This window comes from Bos mutus, chromosome 2 (genome assembly GCF_027580195.1).
Source record: "Bos mutus isolate GX-2022 chromosome 2, NWIPB_WYAK_1.1, whole genome shotgun sequence".
Taxonomy (NCBI): Eukaryota; Metazoa; Chordata; class Mammalia; order Artiodactyla; family Bovidae; genus Bos; species Bos mutus.
Window position 1 is genome coordinate 97,070,542 of NC_091618.1, and position 21,659 is coordinate 97,092,200.

Here is a 21,659-nt window from a genome sequence, read left to right on the forward strand (position 1 = left end):
GATCATCTATGTGGACACTCCAAAAGAATCTACAGTTTTATACCCAATTTCTACAGACATATACACACAGAGCAGTGTTGTTCTAAAAGAAGCTAAAAATCACACATATGGCAATCAACAGCAGAATGAAAAAAAGAAATTGTGCTACATCCATACAATAGAGTACTATACAGATATGAAAATAAACCAATAATAGCTGTACTATATAAGGTAAAGTTAAAAAAAAAAAAAACTAAGAAGAATATCCATAGTATCAATAATATACTTCACAAATAAACAAAAGTTAGCCATAAATATATAGCTAAATTCTAAAGAAAAGAAAAGTAATAATAAAATTATTAGTTACAATAGCAGCCTCTCAGAAGGGTGAAGAATGTTCAAAGGTATTAGAAGTGTTCTATTTTTCAAATGTGGAATTCTAATATTATCCTTTAAATTTATATATATGTTAATATTCTTTCATTCATGCATGAAATGGTTAATGTTAGAAACAATTTTAATTTAATTTCAATTTTTTTATAAATGCCTCAAATTCTGCTTCTAAAATAAGTATATTTTACCTATATAGAATACTTTACCTGTATTCTAAACAAAATTGAAATATCAGGACATAAATCTTGCCTTAAATAGAAAATAAGTTGAGCGAAACATGAAGGAGAGGAAAAATGAGGGGAAAAATAACTATTTAAGACATGACATATGACAAAGCCAAAACTAAAATATGTCACCTAAAAAAAGACCTCAAGCATTACACTTAAACATGACAGAAGATAAACAGTTGTAATTGGGATGGGGAGATTAAAGCATTAAAATAGTTTTGGAATTTGTTAGATGATTTATAGTTTTTCCCCTACCTTCCCTTCTACTTCCTGTGGGAGTTAGAAAAGTCTTTCTCTTCACATAGGCAAAACAAGCATTACAATATATCTGCTCTATGATGGTTACTACATGTGTGGTTCAGGATAAGGAGATAAACAACAATGATCCCTGCTATGGGGAAGTTTTCTGATGAAAGAAAACCATAAGTTAGGGATTAAGAATAATTTGTTGAATATAAGGATGACTAAAATTGTAATAATTGTGTAGCACAAACATTGACTACCCTCTGAATATGCCTGTGTTTCTGACATCCCCAGCCCCCTTCAATTAGATGGGACTGTGTATCTGGTTCTGGTCTATGAACCATGAGTGGAAGCGCTGTGTGTCACTTGAGGCAAAGCACTAGAGAGCTGGTGTCTGACCCTCTAGCTTCTCCCTTCCCCTGACCTATATCTCTGGAACTGTGTGTTGAAATAGCAGCACCCCAAGTCAAAGTCACCTGGATTACCGAGTCACCAAATATAGCACAGATGCTGATGAAAGTTGCCTAACCTGTAAGGGATTTGGCATAGCAAGAAATAAAGTCTTATGTAAAGTCACTGGGATGGCAAAGTAGTTCCTGTCACATAATTTAGCATTATGACACCAGCAGCTATAGGGAATAAAATCTTTCCGAAGCCTATACAAAGACATATACCCACATACGTGAAATGAATTGGAGGCCTAGATTAAGAGAAAGGAACTACATGGTGTCTGAAAATCCTCTCTGATACTTGCCTCAAAATTATAATGGGAAAATATATATATAAGAACATAGCCTTACTTCACAGCTTTGCCACTGGTTTGGAATACTTGGTCGGAACTTCTGGTCACAAACAACCTTCCTCATTTCTTCTACCGAGGGATCTGAAGGCACCATGTCATAATAAGGCAACTGGTACTCCTCAACAATTCCTATAAAAAATTTACATAATAAATTTCCTGGTGTGACTAATAAACAAAGATGTTTATTTGAAAATAATACCAATTAAGTTTTCTAGGAACAAGTGGCATGCTGGAAAACTGGAAAATCAAGCTTATTCAAATTATATATCACTGTAATAACCAAACCTACAAGATGAAAGCTCTCAGTTGAGTAGTTATATGTTTATAAAATTTTTATTATAAAAATATATATAATTTTGGTAATTATTTATATGATATAAAACAAAATAGGATGGTATGGGGAGGGAGGTGGGAGGGAGTCAGGATGGGGAACACGTGTATACCCGTAAGCGGATGCATGTTGATGTATGGCAAAACCAATACAATATTGTAAAGTAAAAATAAATAAATTAATTAAAAAAAGAGAAATATTATTCTAGAAAAAAAAAAATTGTATAAAATATACTGTTTTACATTATATATTACACTTAATTTTATATTAAAACATTATTATATTTCTAGAACATTTAATAACTATAAAATATAATTTTATACTATAAAATTACATAAATTTGGATTTCCATAAAATGCCATCATGCAATTCAAAAGTAATACCTAATTGCAAAATTTACAGCAGATCCTCATTGATCTGTGAATGATGTATATTTCTCCATGAATAAAGTATGTTTATCCTTTTCAAAACAAAATGGCTTTCTTCTTTTTGAAAATTGTTAGGTAACCTTTCAAAAGCTGAGTTTTTTAACATTTGGATTTTAGAAGTACTACATCTGAGAAGGTTCCAGAGAAATAGCCAAAAGTATTTGAAGATGATCTTAATTATCAAAATGATACTTGAATTTAAGAATTTCCTTACAAAATCAGTCTAATTAACTATGTTTTTTTTTTTAATTTAAGTATATAAAAAGTGCCATAATTTTGAAAGTGAAATTCAAATCATGTTACTAAATTAGTATTTCAACTATGGAAGAAAATTTAAAGATAAAAATCTAAAAGCAAATCTAGGCAAACATCAGTATGAAATTTGAAAAAATAATAACAAATGTGTTTTGAATCTTGCTATTTACTGAGTATCTATCTAAGTCCTTTACATGTTTTAACTAATTATTCCTCAAAACCAGTGACTAAAGAAAATATCAGATTATCCCATGTTTACTGAATCCGGAAACTGAGGCACAAAGTGTGGTGAATTTGCTCGAGGTCACGTCACTACTGAGTGGCAGGTCTGGAACTCAGTCCCGGGTTTGGGGATTCCAGTGTCCATGTTTTGCTTCTGCACCACCCTATTGTTTCTATAAATCGTCTCATCTTCCTGAATATTTTACTATCTAACCTAGGAATAAAAGGGGAAAAGCATGTTTCCTCATTCAAATATAATTTTAACCTTGTAAGGTTTTCACTTTTAAAAAAAATAAGATTGATGTAAGGCAAAACGACATCAAAACAAAATGCAATAACTGACAGTGGTTTCATCTTGACAGTTCCTGTTTACAGAGTAGGCTCTGTACTAAAAGCTTTACATGAGTTAACTGAATTAGTCCATTGAATCCTTAAAACCCAAGAGGTCAGTTTTAGTAATCTTCATTCTACAGACGAGGAAAGTGAGCCCACATACCTCACCTATAGTCAGATATTCAGGAAGTTGCTAAACCAAAGCTTAGGCCTAACTCTGTCTCACTTGAAATTGAAAACTCTAAATCATTTTCTACCAGGATTTAACTTTTCTCCACTGATGCAACAATTTCATCAGCCTGTGTTTACAGGGTTTCATCCTCCCAAATTCTTCCTCTCATTAATCTCTAAACTGCTGGGAGCAAAATCAGGAAGTTAGTCTTTGCTCACCTCTGCCCTCCACTTTGGTGCTGCTGCTGCTGCTAAGTCGCTTCAGTCGTGTCCAACTCTGTGCGACCCCATAGATGGCAGCCCACCATGCTCCCCCGTCCCTGGGATTCTCCAGGCAAGAATACTGGAGTGGGTTGCCATTTCCTTCTCCAATGCATGAAAGGGAAAAGTGAAAGTGAAGTCGCTCAGTCGTGTCCGACTCTTAGCGACCCCATGGACTGCAGCCTACCAGGCTCCTCCATCCATGGGATTTTCCAGGCAACAGTACTGGAGTGGGGCGCCATTGCCTTCTCCGGCCCTCCACTTTAATTCTCACATATTCATCATCACCAGAAAGAAAAGAACAAGAAAAGCCTGAGAACCAAAACACTTTAATTTAAATCCTGTAGCCTTGGCAAGCCATTTAGCTTCTTTGGGTTTCATTTCTGATATAAAATAGGGAAACAGCTTAAACAGAAAACATTTCAAGGGCTTTGCAAAATATTATTATGGAAACCAGAATTATCAGGAGAACTAAGCAGTAATTACAACTTAAAATCTCCATTCTGTTCAAGATGCTCCATTTTTACCACTGGAAAGATATCACAAAAGATAACCTTTTAAATGTTTAGAAATAATTTGATACAGTGCATTGAATTCAAGCACCAAGGAAAGGCAAACACAAAGAGTATTTCCAAAATCTTACCTCCAACTGAACACCTCCGGGCTATTTCCCAGTAAACCAGACCAACAGAATAGATGTCAGCTCGTTTGAAGGACTCGAAGATATTCACATTTATTGTATCATCAAGCATTTCAGGGGCCATATACCTTCAAAAACATGCATATTTCAGATTCCGTCTATGATTTTATAGCAGTCTGGTAAAACACAATCTTAATTAATCCTGATATATAAGTTAAGGCAGTTTACATCAAATTTACAGGTTGTCCTGAGCCACTATAATAGAATAAAATTAAATAATACAGTTATCAAAAGATAATTTTAAAAACTTTAAAAATAGAACTAGAGGTCATCCTAGTGTTAAAACATGTGGGTCAGGAGCCAAATACTTGGAAAGCACTCAACAGAAAAGATGGAACTCAAGTTCCACCAGCAAGCCAAGAAAGCTCTTTGAGGTCAAGGAGTATATTTTATTCATCATGGTGGGCCTGGTACACAGTGCTCAGAATTATTCCACAAATACCTACTCTGAATAAACAATTTTATTATATTGGCTTGGCTGATGAACTTTTTGGCCAACTGAATACACTGGCTTTGAAACATATATTCATATTACATATTGGCACCAAGATAATTTAGGCTGTTTGAGTAGAATTAAATCGAATTCCACAATCCATGGGACCTGCCTGAGCCAAGCTGTCCTAGGGAGATTTCAAGGATTTCTCAGAATAGTGACATGAGGATGCAACACTCTTCCCAGTCTTTTAAGTTTTAGACTCTCTGAAGGAATCCAGTATCCAAGGGCTTCCCTGAAGTACAGGTTGAAGCTTGCTTTTTAAGGGGAAAAGAAAAGAGATCCCTTAGGGCTTGCCCAGTCTGAATAAACCATCCTGAAGTGTTTCTGGGACCATTAAAGTCTCCCAGGAAACCAAGTGAAGGACTCAGCCTGGAATCTCAAATATGGCTTAGACACTAACTATACCAGCTTAGAAATCCTCTACTATCAAGGGCCTTTAACAACTCCAGGAAAGTGTTTTGGTTGTTACTGATTTCAAGGTCAATAAACCTGGAATTATGCCAAATAGCACAGATCCTGAAATTCAAGTGAAAGGAAATGGAAGTATGCTGGCCATATGGCTACAGTCTGGCTATAATAGGAAAACACCAGAAATCCCATTACTAATGGGCCTGTCTTGACATATGTGTGGTATGCTCTATTTGTATCATGTTTGTTCTTAACTTTCAGAGATTCTGTTCCTTGGAAGTGGGAACTGTGTCCAAACTCATAGTATCTTAATACACATCAACTTGGGAGACTTCAGGATAAGTACAACCATAGCATAAGTATAACCATATATAATATTTTTAAGTATTGAGAGGATATAATAGCACATATATGTATTCATTGTAAGAGTCCCTTACTTGTCTGTATATTGATTCTATATCTATTGTTTAGAGTCTGAATATACACAAATAGCCTTGAATTTCAGATCATTTATGAAATATAGAGGCTTTGGAGGAGCTATACATTGTTGATGTGGCTGTTTTTTTTCCTCCTCTCTGTAAGAAAATGTATTCTCAGATGTGGCACATTAAAAGTAATATATCACCATCAATTCCATCATCCCTCTATACTGATTCCCCACCCAAATAGCTACTTTCTGTATGATTAAATGCCAACTCTCCTTGCTTTATAGCCATTGTGCCACTGATTTCTCAGTGAACCAGAGAAGAATTCTTGCTTTCTTAGGCCTAATGATGTTGCATATGCTGCCCTCCTCTCTAAACACATATCCCAGGCATTCATGTTTATGGGGCAGTCATAAGTCTTTGGAGTAGGAAATGGCAACCTATTCCAGTATTCTTACCTGGGAAATGCCGTGGACAAAGGAGCCTGGTGGGCTACAGTGCATGAGGTAGCAAAGAATCGAACACGACTTAGCAACTAAACAACAACATGCTACCAAAGTATGTTATCTTACCTTTTGGTTCCTACTTTAGGGTTCTGAGGTATGTCAATAGTGTTCAGTATTGAATCATGCTTCACAGCCAACCCTAAGTCTGCTATGGCACAAGTTTCACATTTTTTCACTAAGATATTCTTTGATTTTATATCTCGATGAGCAATAGCAGGTTTACCTATGAAGCATAAGATAAATATATTCACTTTTTCCATTACCGAAGACTGAATCTGTCCAAAAGGATTCATTTTGAAAGACTTGGCTCAGATGTTACCTTCTAAGAACAGTGTTCCCTGACCCCTAATCAACATCCCAACTCACCCTCAGCAGACTACCCCCATTTTGCCTTCTTCACAGCTTTTATCGATGAGTTATCTTATTTATTTGTAGGCATTATTTGTCATTCCCAAGTAGACGGTAGGCTACATAAGACAGTGGTTATGTCTTACTCATTGCCATCCCTCCTTGCTTAGAATACTAGGTGACATTTAGTAACCACTAATAAATATTTGTTGAATAAGTAGGGAAAGTATTAGCATTATTACATCCACATAAGAACATAGCAAAAATTCTCCTAAAAAACAAGTTTCGAACTTTTATTATCCTAGAACAGAAGTCCTCAAATTTGGCCCAAAGATCCCTGGCGGTCCTTGAAGCTCTTTTTCAATGACATATCTGTGTGATGTCACCTTTTCTTTACACACTTTAACCAATAACAACATATTGGGGCAGACTAAATGAAGAACAGGTATGAAAATCCAGACATTAAGGAGATTTGCAAATGTGTAAAACAAAACCATTATTTTAGCTATATTGGGTTTTATATTATAAAAATTATGTTTTAAAACTGTTATTTTAATATTTAATTATTAATTATTGTACTTTAAGTAAATTAATAAATATTTTTAAATCTCTCAATTTTAGTTTCTAATATAGTAAATATTAACAGAGATAACCCACATCCACAAACTTTTGCATCCTCAATAATTTTTAAGCATTTAAAGGGATCAAGAATCCAAATCTGAGAAGCACTACAGTGACAAGAACAACTTTCTAGAGCCAATTCTCTATTAACTCAATAAATAGACGAGACAGTGTGTATTATTTGGCTTTCAAGTACATGGTATAGGAGTATGTTTAAGATCACCTTACCCTTTCCAATTTTTTAAAAACAGTTCAATTATTTGTAACCTCTGAGAATGGAGCATTTGCTACCAAAGCAAGATCTCTCAGATACATATGCTAAATGGTGACAATAGAGACGCTTGGAATAAAAATATTATTATGGCTAGTATACAAAATGATGAGTATGTAGGTAAGAGTTGGCTATATCATGCCAAAACCTTCAGCTTTATAAAGTACTTTTAGTGTTTCTTTACATTTGATAACTTTTTGTAATAAACTAAAACCTAAGTGAACACTAAAATACAACTTAGTGCTTCTAACTTCATATTCAAGGAGAAAAAACAATTAGAAAATACATACCTTGTGTACCAACAATCTCCATATGAAGGTGGGCCAGACCGCTAGCTATTGATAGCGCCAGCTTGATCATTCCAGCCACGGTCACTATGTTTCTATTCAAATAGTCATATAAGGAGCCCTGTTCATGATATTCAGAGACAAGCCAAAGCTGAGTCCAGGTTCCATTGTCTAACAGAAAAATTATTTTGTTGCTGTAAGTTTATGTTAAGAAAGAAGCCAAAAGCTTTTAACCAATGTCAGCATTTAAAGTACATTTGTATTGTTAACAAAGCAAAGTTAATTCCTTCAGTGATAATACAGTCCGAGTCAGTAGAATGACAATTTTCAATGAATCCCTATTGATAGAGTAGAACCTATTACATGTACCCACCATCACCATAGGAGGGTGAGGCAGTGATTCGCACAACTGAACAATCCTTTCTTATTCCCTCTATATCAATACCTGCTGGTAATAGCAACCACGTTATAGGAGAAACTACTGAGAGATGCACTTAGGCTCAGCATTGTGTTATAAATTATTCTTGAGCTTTTAAGAAAGATTGTACCAATAGGAAACAGAAATACAGCAAATTTACACAAAGTATTATTACTATCATAAAAGCTCTACTATTCCAAGCATGTTCATCTTATTCACCTTTCAAAATACGAAGTTTACAATTTCCTTCAAAGCTTATATTAAGTACCAATCACAATTACTAGACCTTTTCAAATAATTTACCTTATTTAACCAAAAGCTAATCCAGTTTATAAAAGCTTTTTAGCAGAACACAAATTAGCCTAAAAAATTATGTAGGTGTTCAGAGTCCCTAGACTTCACTTTAGCTTTCAGAATAAAATGCCTGCAATAGCCCTGGGAAGTCCTGATCAGTTTTTATCCTCAGTGAAAAGAAACTATAATTAATGAACATTTGGTAAGGAATTTTTCCACCTAGTGCTTTACATACAAGAGCTCCTGGTTATCCAAATATTTAATTTCCAAATCCAGGTAGTGATAAAATTTCTGAGGAATTCAAAGATCAATATAACATGATAAACTTTACTAATAAAAAAACAGACTACATATATTAATAAAACTAATCCTTACTCACACCTCTCTCCCTGCTTAACACCAGTGGTTATCTTTGCCCTCTCCTATCAATGTCTTTGTCAGACAGTTGACTAAAAAGTGAAACTGTAAATGTTGCAAAAGACATAGAAATGCATGAAGATGAAAGTGATGTTAGAGACCATTTGGAATCAAAGCCACAGACAAGGAGGCCATCAACAAAGGTAAACCAGTTAAACTGAATAAAAAACAATCAGGGGTTATCTTTCTTGTGCACATTATTTTATAATCCAATAAATGTAATGATTAAATTAGGTTCATCAGGATAGACCAAATAACTACAGTCACTTTCATAACATTGCAAATTAAGCTAATTAGATAGTTTAGCTCAGTGTTACACAGAAAAAGTATAAGTTCTTAACAACTTAATCAGAAATGTTTCATTTTCAATAGTATAGTTAAGAATTTGGAAAGACTCTTTTTTTTAAGATTCTCCCTGGCTTTTCTTGGTTTTACTCACCTTCTCCCTGGCAAATCAGAAAAGACAAGGCATCAGCAAATGTAACTATGGGCAAATCATATAACAACAATAAGCTTATCTTTGACTATCTAATTAATCATAAATACTTTCACGATCAAGCTTATATTAAATAGAAGTAACCATAGACTTTAAATTTCATAGGTAATGGTAGGCTTCTAATAGCCACAGATAATTTGGTTTTTTAGACAGAGGTTACAATCAATACCTTTCCAAGGTTCTTAATGAGTATTACTGATTCAAATAATAAAATAATTGACTGGATTAAGTTTTGCTCACTTTTGTTCTCTGTTTGTCTTTAAGGAAACTATTTCACAGCCGAATAAATAAAAGCTATGCAAAAAGAAGAAAGCCAGCATAGGTAATACACAGGCTTTATATTCAGTCCCTGATTACTGGGCATGTGACTACTGAATTCTATACCAAAAAGGTGATGATCTGTCTTGTTCCACAAATCTCAGAAAGTTGTATTATTTGGGGTTGTTAATGTTAAACCTCAAGATATAAACCATATCTAAAGTACATTAATTTCACTAAAATTACCTTGCTTGCTACCATTCTAATAAAGTTCATAGTAAACCTGAGTCCTGGAGTTGAATTGTGATGTACAGAGGAAAGTATAGTCCTAACAAAGATGAATATTCAGCCATCGTTCATTGGTATTTTTGTATCAATTATCAAAATATTGAAACATTTCTGTCCTGTTTAATTAACAGCTGCTATTCAAAACCTCCAATGGTATTCCTTTGCCCTAGACACCCAAAGCAACTCTGGAACCCTCCAGATGCCTCCAGATCTTTTTATGACTCAGCAACTAAAGGGATAAAACCTAGCATGGCAGGGTTCTCCCAGAACTCTGTTACAGTTGAATTTTCTGTTCTGATTGGTTAGTTCCTGTGCCATACCAGTCATCAGATACTTTAAATATCAAACTGGCTATCGTGTCGTCATGGCTATATATCACTCATCTGCCCTCCTTTCTTGTACATTTATTGCATGTTTACCTGTGGAGAAGAGGAAAGCATCTTCTTTTCTCAAAAATGAAATCAGACTTTCATGGAGATTTTATTAAAACAAAGAGATTATTTATTCTCCTCTGATAATAAACAAAACATTTTATTTGCTGAACTCAATTAGGTTGAAAATACCTTTGTTATCAGCAGCAATGAAACCAAGGATGTTTTCATGTCTCAGCATAACCGTCTGATAAATTTCTGCCTCTCGAAACCACGATCTTTCATCTCTGGAGGAGAATATTTTCACAGCCACATCTTCCCCACACCATCTTCCATGCCAGACCTCACCAAATCTACCTTTTCCTACTATTTCCTGAAGTACAATCGTCCTTGCAATTGTTCTTTGAACCAACAGAGGCAGACCTAACCAAAGAAAACATGAAATTGATTATTAAAAGCAAGTAACTGCCAGAAAATAATTGTCATGATGACCATTATTTTCACATCAAAGGCAAACATTTAAGCGCTTTAATAATTTTACTGATTTTGAAGAAATAAGCACCATTATACCAAACTTAAATGTCAAAGTGTGCTCAAAAAATACTATAGGTTCTTGCTATGAATTTCTCTATTCATATTCACAAACAAAAATTTCCTGAACATAGCTTGCCATGGCAGATATCTAACTTTCCAAAATTGTTGGAAATTTCTTTGATTTGCACATTAAAATCAGTTTACTAAATATATAAAAGTTAAGAACTATATGCTGTTATCCTCTTAAATAAAATACATGGTTCCTAGTACAACTGAGAGTGCAGAAGAATTCTTTATAAATTATTTTTAAAAAAAAAATTAAAATTTGAAAATGAAGAATCAGATTCAATAATGAAGTGAAGCAATCATGTTACATTGAAAGCAAGGTACAGTCACAGAAAATATCAAATGGATATTTTCTGTGGAATAAAAGAAAGTCAAAGAAAATATATTCTGAGTGTATTAAAATGTTTAGATTCTTTTGAACCAATAGCTTTATACCTCTAGAATTCTAAAGATGTAACATAAAATGCAGAAGAATTTGTCAAAATATTTAATATATTATTACTTAGAGCAAAATAAGAGAAAATGTCTGATAATAGAAAAAGTTTTAAATACGGTGCAGAGATTAAGACCACAGATAAGAAAGATGGATTCCAATTTTAGCTGAACCAATGGTTATCATGAACAAGTTATTGAACTTCTCTAAGCTTTGAACTGTGGTGTTGGAGAAGACTCTTGAGAGTCCCTTGGACTGCAAGGAGATCCAACCAGTCCATTCTAAAGGAGATCAGTCCTGGGTATTCATTGGAAGGATTGATGCTGAAGCTCAAACTCCAATACTTTGGCCACCTCATGTGAAGAGTTGACTCATTGGAAAAGACTCTGATGCTGGGAGGGATTGGGGGCAGGAGGAGAAGGAGACAACAGAGGATGAGATGGCTGGATGGCATCACCAACTCGATGGACATGAGTCTGAGTGAACTCCAGGAGTTGGTGATGGACAGGGAGGCCTGAAGTGCTGTGATTCATGGGGTCGCAAAGATTCGGACACAACTGAGCAACTGAACTGAACTGAAGCTTCAGCTTCCTTGCCTGCAAAACTGCAATAATATTACCTCTCTCAAAGGAACACTGTGAGAATTCATCAGCACGTTAAGCACCCAGCATGGTACCTGGCATATTACATGCTCCATAATGGTTTGCCCTTAACATTAAGTCTAAGGAGGGGTTGTTGTTGTTTAGTCACTAAGTCACACTCAACTCTTTTGTGACCCCACGGACTATAGCTCACCAGGCTTCTCTGTCCATGGGATTTCTCAGGCAAGAATACTGGAGTGGGTTGCCGTTTCCTTCTCCAGGGGATCTTCCTGACTCAGGGATCAAACCTGCATCTCCTTCATTAGCAGGCAGATTCTTTACCACTGAGCTACCAGTGAAGTCCAAGGAAGGATTACTTAGAGCCAAAAATAACGATGTTGTTTATAGAGGTATTTCTTAATGACATAGGAAAATACTTTTGCTATAATAAAAACAATACTTTGTTAAATGAAAAAATACTTTTGCTAACAAAAAGCAGCAAATTCTATCCATCTAAATAAGTGTATCTAGCTATTCAAAATATGTCTAGGAAAAAGACTAAAAACAATATATGCTAGATGCTATGATGGGTATTTCTATTTAGTGGGAATTGGGTGAAGTAAATTGTGAGATTCTTCTTTCTAATGTTGTACGTTTTCTTGATTTCCCCAACATTCCACAAATATTTATTACTTTTATAATTAGAGAGAAAATAACTGAAGAGGTCACAGTATAATTTATTCAGAAGAGTGATGTTTAGTGATCATTGTACTCTGATGGCTGGGAAACCCTGATAGCATCAATCTTGTAAGCTCCTGTAGGCTTCACCTCTACTCCTGAAATGAGCCACAATTTGTTCAAATGTTCTTTTCTTCATGAGAACCACCCACTATGACTAAATAAGCACAGACTATAAGTCTGCTATTATAGGTCTCAACAATTAGTCACAAAGCCCCACAGCCAGAAATTTCTTCTGAGATCACCTGGTTCAATGTTATCATTTTAGAGCTGAGAATATTGGGCCTGCAAGGTAATCAAAAACTTGCCCAGGAATAACTGGAAGGCAGACCTACAACTAAAACACTGGCTTTCAATCCAAGTTCTTGCTCTCTCACCATTTCAAGGGATATGACTACAATCCTTGCCTGTTGGAAACATTTTTAGCAGAAAACTTTCCAGGCTATTTTTGTAAGGTATAGTCAGTTTTACTACCTGACACATAATGAAAGTTGTGCGAACAGTTATTAAGCCAAATTACAATTCCAATATCTCTCCTCCCTCCCCTCATTTTGCACGCACAAATTCAAAAAAGCATAACCATAACCAATCACTACCTATGAAAACACAACAATGACAACTGGCTAGAAAACTACATAAGTCAATATTTTCAAATTGCAAACTTATTAGGCACATGATCAAGACTGCAGACCAGGGATGAAGTAGGATATCATCTAAGGTAATCAGCACAGCAATTAAGTTCAAAGTGTAAAATTCAATGAAAGTTGCTTCAGGGTCTTTGAAAGCAACCACCAAAAATAACCTGAGTAAGTGTTACACTCTTAGAGATTTCCTTTTCGGACACAAGGACTTTGGTTTTCTCTGCAAATCGAAGATCCCCTGGAGGAGGGCATGGCAACCCACTCCAGTATTCACGCCTAGAGAATCCCACTGACAGAGGAGCCTAATGGGCTACAGTCCATGGGCTCCAAAGAGTCAGACATAAGTGAAGCGACTTAGCATGCAGCACGTAGAAACTGAGGCCTGTCTGATAGAAACATCATCATTTATCAGGAGTGTAATATCACAGCAGAAACCAGCAACCTACCCAGCCTCTTTGAAGCCACCTGAGACACCATCATCTCTCAAAGACAGTGCAGTCAAACATCAGTCGGTTCTCTTCTCTTACAGGCATTGTATTGCTTTGAAATTTGTCCCTGACCAGGTTGGGATATGCTTCACAATTTTTGTCTCTCAACACCTGACAAAGTTGCTTCTTGTTTCAAGTCACTGGCCAGGGAAGAGAAGCAGAGGGGAAGGAAAATGCCTGATTGCCTTCCGATCGGTGAGCTTTTGTGACAGAAGCCTTGCTACACGTGGACATATTCTCCCTGGTGATCCAAGGCAGTGTAGCCATCCACTCCTGTTATTCAGTGGTTACTGCCAAACATATGCCACTGGCTTTGGAGAAAAATGCCTAGAACGCTTTTAAGTTGATCATTTAAAAAATCATCCATGTCTGGGTACATTTACAGCTTTCTTTTAAGAAAGAATGTAGAAAAATCTAAAGAGAGGGTCCAGCAATTAGTTAAGTCTAGATTTAGGTTTCAAGATGAACAAAAATACCAAAAAACTTAATTTCTGATTGTATGCCCTGGCTCATGAATACTTTCTTAAACTAAATACTCAGCTTCCAGTTATAAAATCTCCATTTCTTTTATTAGAAAGGGAAATCCCTGATCATCTTAAACATATTCAAGAAGTAGTTCCAGGGCTTCCCTGTTGGCTCAATGGCAAAGGATCTGCCTGCCAATGCAGGAGACACAGGTTCAATTCCTAGTCCAGGAAGATCCCACTTGCCGAAGAGAAACTAAGTATATGAGAAACTAACTATTGAGCCTATGCTCTAGAGCCCAGAACCTACAACTACTGAGCCTACCTGCTGTAACTACATGTGCACCCTAGAGACTGCACTCTGCCAGAAGAGCAGCTACAGCAATGAGAAGCCCACACCACAACTACAGAAAAGCCCTCACAGCAACAAAGACCCACTACAGCCATGTATAGGAAAATAAAAAAATTATTTTTAAAAATAGGAGTAGCTCCAAAACATGTATTTCTGCTTTACATCTTCATATGAACTAAAATGTTTTGGTGGGGATGAAATAGATGGCTATTTAATCACTTAAACATTTCAGAAATTATACAAGATTTCAAGGAAGTTGGCACAAATCAGAGCTTTCTGGGCCAATATTCTGAGCCTAGAATATCGCCAGGGCTCAAGAAATTAAGGCCCAGTGGCCCCCAGAATGTAACACTTAAGGAAGAAAGAGTATTAAATCCTAACAGGTTTTACTTTTAAAGAAAAAGTGCCATCTTTCTATACAACAACATAATTTGGATGTCTTTTACAAGCTTCACAGTTTGGAGATATTCTTTTCAATATTTCTCCTTTGAAAACATGTCTCCTGATTTGTGCAGTGTTGTAAACACTGAGGCTTTGGTCAGTCAGCAAGTGATCATGCCCCCAGAGCCAGGAACCTAATTGGGCTTTCTGGATGATGTAATTAGGTCTCTTTTCTGATAAATACTTCTGAGTCCAAAGCGGCTTTGTGTTAAATATGGATGCCCATACAGAGGCTACCCACTCCTCTGTCATCTGCCCTTGTTAATTGTGCCTGCTTGGATGCTCCTAAAGGCCATGGGCAAGGGAAGTTTTCAAAATCTGTTTGGGGGTAATCATCCTTAATGATCTTTCCAAAGCAGGAATGACCGAAATGGTTCACTGAGGCTCACCCTAGTTCATGTTTCTGCAGCACCATGTGCTGAAATATACATGATAGCTGGGAGTCCTCTGCCATCTTAGGGCGTTTGTGATTACTAGGGAGAAGCTGCTCTGTCACCTGAAACCCAGAAAGCCCTCAGATGCTTTGTGCTATGAGAAAGGCTCATTTAAGCCAAAACACAGCCTGGTATTTTGAACAGCTTCATCAGGGGTTCTGAAGTTCCATTAAAGAGGGAAAGAGTTACCATATAACCTCAGCAGCAGCAGCAGCAGCCACCACAGGAATGTTGTACTCTTCCCTTTTGTTTCTAAGCTTTAAGAACATATTCTTAATTTGAATTTCAGGTCAGCTCCCTATTAACTTCACACACACACATCCCAGGGGTTGACTACAGATTCCAAAGACCTTCATAATCACAAGCAAATAACACTACTTTGCATAACTAATATCTTTTCCCCAGAATTCAATGCTTAAGCCCTATAACTCTTTTGTGCCCCTGAAACATGACCAAGACAGCAACCACTATTATTACTATCCAGAATGTGGCAGAGGGCTGAGAAAAGAAACTCCTGGCTTCAGAAATAAATTCTGAAGGCATGTGAAAATAAGAATCTGAATACCTAAAGGCACAAAAAGCAATTGAGAAGATTTAATTCTTTAGGCCAGGACAGTTTTTACTCTTCATCAAATGCTGAAAGAAGTTTCTATGCCAGAATTTACCGTGTACCATATCAAGTATTTTAAACAATGGAATTAATAATATTTGGGCCCCTTTTTTGTTAAAAAGTGAGGTACCTAGAAGACTCAAAGTCATAGAGCCAGAAAGTACATAGGTAGATGCCAGGGGCTGGGGGATGGGGGGAGAGATGCGGGAGGGGATGGAGAGTTAGTGTTTAGTGGGGTCACAGCTTCAGCTTAGGAAGGTGAACATTTCAGAAGATGGGAAGATGGCGAGAGTTGTACAACAATGTGAATGTCGTTAGCGCCACTGAACTCTACAATTAAATACAGTTAAAATAGTGTGTTGTATATTATGTGACTTTTACCACAATAAAAAATTTTAAGAAAAAAAATGGGATTTATTTTTAAATAAGAATTTTTCTTACTGAGAAAATGAACAACGGGCACATACCAGAGCCAGATCCAGAGGCAGTCACATCGTAAATCAGATCTTTCAGAGTTTTCCCAGCATTTACCAGATTGCATTCAGAGAGGGGCTCCTCCACATTCGGTCTCTTTTTCTTTCTGTAGGTGCACTGTCGACCTTGGCATGCCCATACTGTCAGCACTGAAGCTATGGACAGGAGGAAAACTGGCACGGTGACAACAATGGTCAGCTCCATGGGTCCAAGCTTTGGGGCGTTTGGTGATGCTTTAATTAAGAAAAGAAAGAACATGACCATAAGTCAATCCATGTTAAGTATTTTAGAACTGGAAATGCAGTCACCAAAAATTCACATCTATAATGTGCAGCTACACAATATCCACTCATGCTAGTTGGTAAAGAGTTTCTGTGGTAAAAAGCGAAGGCAGGGAAAGAGAGTTGAGGTTAGGATGCAACTGCGGTTAGGTTCTGTCAGGTGACAGTGGAGACGGGATTAGGATCTCATGGAAAGCTCTAGCACCCGGGATCCTTTTTAAAGCCTCCAAATCATTTAACATTTCATGAGTACTTTCTCCCCATGTTTCAGTCATCCATCCTCAAGGCATGTTTGCTCCTTTTTGCCACAGATGACCACTGAGCTCTTACAACACGTTGCCACTATTCCAGGTGCCGGAGACAGGGCAGCGAGTGAAAGAGCCCACATGCTTGCTCTGTGGTGCTTTATGCTCTCACATACCCACGGACGGAAACGTGAAACAAAAGCAAGAGATCATAAGTCAAAGAAAATAAAGTCCAATAAAGAGACAGACTGATGTGGGATGCGACTTGTAGACAGACTGGTCACGGAAGGCCACTCTGAGGAGGTATCAGGGAGCAATAAGGGAAGTAGCTCCAGGAAGCCTATTCTCAGCAGAAGGAAATCAAATGTAACAAGGGGCCCTGAGGCAGAGACCTACTGGGCATGTTCAGGAATAATCTTTGCCTGGAGCACAGTAAACAAGGAGAAAGGTGAAAGGAAATGGGGTCAGTGAGGTCAAAGAGAGAAGGGTCATGTGGGCTCTTGCAGGCTAAAAGGACTCTGAATTTTATTCCAAGTAGAAGCTGTTGCAGGGTTTAGAACAGACAAAAGATAGTATCTAACTTATATTCTGAGTGGCTGCTGTATGAACAGACGCTAGGGGAATGAAAGTAAAAGCTAAGAAACCAATTACAGCGTGTCTGGTATTTTCAGTGTAAGCATTTTTGCCACAAATATTTTTGCTGAATAACTAGTTGGCCATAAGGCAGTTTTGCTGTAAAAGATAAAATAACAAAAAATAAAAGGGTGACGTTAAAAAGGAAACAATGAGGGACTTCCCTGGCCGTCCAGTGGTTAAGACTCCGTGCTTCCAATGTGTGGAGCATGGGTTTAATCCCCGGCTGGAGAACTAAGATCCCATATGCTGTTTGGTGTGGCCAAAAAATAAACAAATAAACATTAAAAAAAAAAAAAAAAGGAAACAATGAAATGTGAAAATTAGTAACAAAATTTTAAATATTTTATAGTTAAATATGAAATATGTGAATATATTTAAAATGTGTAAAGGTTCATGGTGATACTGCATAAATAATTAATTTTATTTAGTGAGTTGTAGGAGAAGGCAATGGCACCCCACTCCAGTACTCTTGCCTGGAAAATCCCATGGACTGAAGAGCCTGATGGGCTGCACTCCATGGGGTCGCACAGAGTCGGACACAACTGAGCGACTTCACTTTCACTTTTCACTTTCATGCATTGGAGAAGGAAATGGCAACCCACTCCAGTGTTCTTGCCTAAAGAACCCCAGGGACGGAGGAGCCTGTTGGGCTGCCGTCTATGGGGTCGCACAGAGTTGGACACGACTGAAGTGACTTAGCAGCAGCAGCAGCAGTGAGTTGTACCTAAGAACTTGTCCTTCAAGTCTTTTGATCATAGTATTTTATATATATATAGGCTTGTTGATTCATCTCCTCGTTTAGTGCAACACTTTTTCACTAAAATGTATTCCTTCCTTAAGAGAGGTACCAGGGCTTCCCTGATAGTCCAATGGTTAAGAATCTGCCTTGCAATGCAAGGAACACCAGTTCAATCCCTGATCCAGGAAGATCCCACATTCCACGGAGCAACTAAGCCCCTGTGCCACAACTACTGAGCCAGCCCTCTAGAGCCCAAAAACCACAACTACTGATCCCATGTGCTGCAGCTCCTGAAGCCTGCGCACCCTAGAGCCTGTGCTCTGCAACAAGAGAAACCACCACAATGAGGCGCCCAGGCACCGCAAGTAGAGAACAGCCCCTGCTCACGGCAACTAAGAGAAAGCCCACATGCAGCAACAAAGACCCACCACAGCCAAAAAACAATAAGAAATTTTAAAAGAGAAAGAGGTATCCGTTTCCAAATACTAGGGTGTATATTTGTAACTGAGTTTTGTATTGCTTTGTGAAAGCCTCTCTGCTGTTGTTCGTTCTTGGCAAACTGTCACATGTTGATAGATATGTCACATGTTGATAGATATGTCACATGTTGATAGTCCATGTCCACTGACAGACATTCCAAAGTTGCATGGAAAATGTGGGTTCAACTCTGCACCTTCAAGTCACCAAAGGATTTGAAAACCAACGTTATCATTTTCTAGTACCGTACACAATTTGGCTTTACCTTCTCTTATTTCACATTTCAGTAATTGTTGTCATCCAATGTTTTAAGATCAACAACATCTACTCATCACTCTATAGACCATTATGACAGCTAACATTCATGTAATATAAAAATGGGGGCACTCCATCAATGGAGAAATGAAACCAAACTATCAAACCAAAGTGTCAGCCAGTTATTTGATCTTCTACAGCAAAATTGCCTTGAGGCCAATTAGTTATATGACAAAAACTGTTTGCTGCAAAAATGTTTGCTGTAAAGATGCTTACCTGGAAAATACCTACAGCCCAATTAGAAACCTGATGCAATAACTGAGGCAGGAGATGATGGTTTTGGCTGACAACTCTGTCTAAAATAGTATCTCCTTCTTATTGCTTGTTTATTCTCTATACCTTTTTCCTGTTTTATTTAACTTCCTGAATCTTATCACTATCTGGAACATCATATATTCATTTACTTATTATCCAATTCCTTCCAAAGCACATATGCTAGTTCTTCATGAGAGGAAGAACTAAGTCATTTCTCAGACTTCCTTCTTTGCAATGACAGTCCAAGAGAGCTTATTATATTAAACGTACTTGAATTTCACTTACAACATGTTAATCAGAATATGAGAACATAATTCAAAAATAAATATTATTTAATTCTAAAGGAAAAATAATCAAAGTCCTCAAAAACGTGTTCACGAAAGTTTCACTATAATCCTAAAAATAGTAGTCTATCTACTACTAATGAATAAAAGATTTAAAACTGTTAAGTGAGCTTTGGAAACATATTTCATGCTCTTCTATTTACTTTGCCAGGTGAATTTCAGTGGATCAAACTGTTCTGAGTGTCACAGGGTTCCTCTGAAATCATTAGAAGTTGTACAGGTGCATAGAAGGACAGCTTGGCCTTGAATGTTCTTAGGACAAGGTGCTAAAAGAGTTCTCAGACTTGACTTTGCTTAAGAAACCATCAACAATGGAAGTTGCAACTTCAAAAATTTGCTGTTATGAAAAAGTTTTATTGTCCACTTCAAAATAGTCTTTCAAATCTACATTTCAAGTTGGATCCATATTTTTATGTCCTCACAGAAGTATTTCCAGAATTCTAAGAAAGCCACAGAATGCACTTAATAATTTGCAATTTACATAAACCTGTACTGACACTTGATTTTAAAAAATAAAATTCCATTATTGGATACATTTATATGGATAAATTTTATTTTGATACATGTTACTAGGAACTATCAATATAAACATTATAGTTAAAAAGCTTATTGATTGCTTTCATTTTAGTAAAGCTCTATTAAGCAGAGCTCAGATCATCACTATAGCAACCAATAAAGAGGCAAAAGGTCAGCAAGCCTGAAAATAGCACAATATCTATAAAAGTGCTCTTCTCTGGTGATGGCTACTGCACTCAGGGATGTTTATTACAGATGGGCAATGTTTCTACTTTTGTGAACAAATTTACTGATATGAGTTAGTAAGAAAAAAAGATGACTCGGCTAGAAAAAGGCTAGCAACACCATCTAGAAAGCTCCCTAAGCACTGAGCAATTTTTAAGGCAAACATTTGTAAAACTATCTTCTAAACCAAATGCTGATTGTAATCTCTACAAGGGACAAATGAAGAAAACTATAGTCTATACCCAATGAATCATGGTAGAAAAAGACAGTAGTGCAGTTAAGAATACATTTTAGTAAGTTATCTTGGATGAGCCTATTAATTTTTCTAGCAGGTTTTACAGTCTTGATCATAGGAGAACTCCTATTTGACATTTTCTAATTTCTCTGACCATGTCAACTGAGATGATTTCTCCACGGAATAGTAGCTCCATGGTGGGGTATATATTAATCCCAAAAGTGAGTTCCGGAAGTGCTGCAATTGCTAATTCTAGTTATTTCACTCCCTAGTAAATTAAATAGAAGAAGATGGGAAAATAGAGACAGGTACTAGCCCAGACGGATGAGTGCTTAGCTTACAAAAGTCTCTGCTATATAAGTTCTGCAATACATTAAACCAAGACAGAGCAGGGGAAGGAAGTACAGATAAGGCAGGAAGAAGGGCATGTATGAGGTGGGAGATTCTGCACAGCTAGAGGGAATCATGCAGAAGTTAAAAGATTGTAAGAAGGTGTGTTCGTGCGTGCTCAGTCAATTCAGTCATGTCCAACTCTTTGTAACCCCGTGGACTGTAGCCCTCCAGGATCCTCTGTCCATGGGATTCTCCAGGTAAGAATATTGGAGTACCTACTCCATGCCATGCCTTCCTTCAAGGGATTTTCCTGAACACTAGGAATCAAACTGGTGTCTCCAATGTCTCTTGCATTGCAGGCAGATTCTTTGCCCACTGAGCCACCTAGGAAGCCCCTGTAAAAAGCTAAGTAATGCCAAAAATGGAGAAGGAAATGGTAACTGACTCCAGTACTGTCATCTGGAAAATTCCATGGACAGAGGAGCCTAGCAGGCTACAATCCATGGGGTTGCAAAGAGTTGAACACAACTTAGCAACTAAAGAACAACAAAGA

The 21,659-nt window shown here is 36.9% G+C and overlaps 1 protein-coding gene across 1 annotated transcript in view; it reads right to left on the reverse strand.

Moving 5' to 3' along the window:
- ACVR1C (activin A receptor type 1C) overlaps positions 1–21,659 on the reverse strand; it is an 82,201-nt gene that overhangs the window by 13,602 nt on the left and 46,940 nt on the right. Inside the window, exons 3-8 of the mRNA XM_005906375.2 lie at positions 16,499–16,738; positions 10,442–10,672; positions 7,711–7,878; positions 6,247–6,403; positions 4,289–4,413; positions 1,643–1,773 (exon numbers count right to left, since the gene is read on the reverse strand). Coding sequence (XP_005906437.1) covers positions 1,643–1,773; positions 4,289–4,413; positions 6,247–6,403; positions 7,711–7,878; positions 10,442–10,672; positions 16,499–16,738 — 1,052 coding nt within the window. The remainder of the gene's footprint in view (positions 1–1,642; positions 1,774–4,288; positions 4,414–6,246; positions 6,404–7,710; positions 7,879–10,441; positions 10,673–16,498; positions 16,739–21,659) is intronic.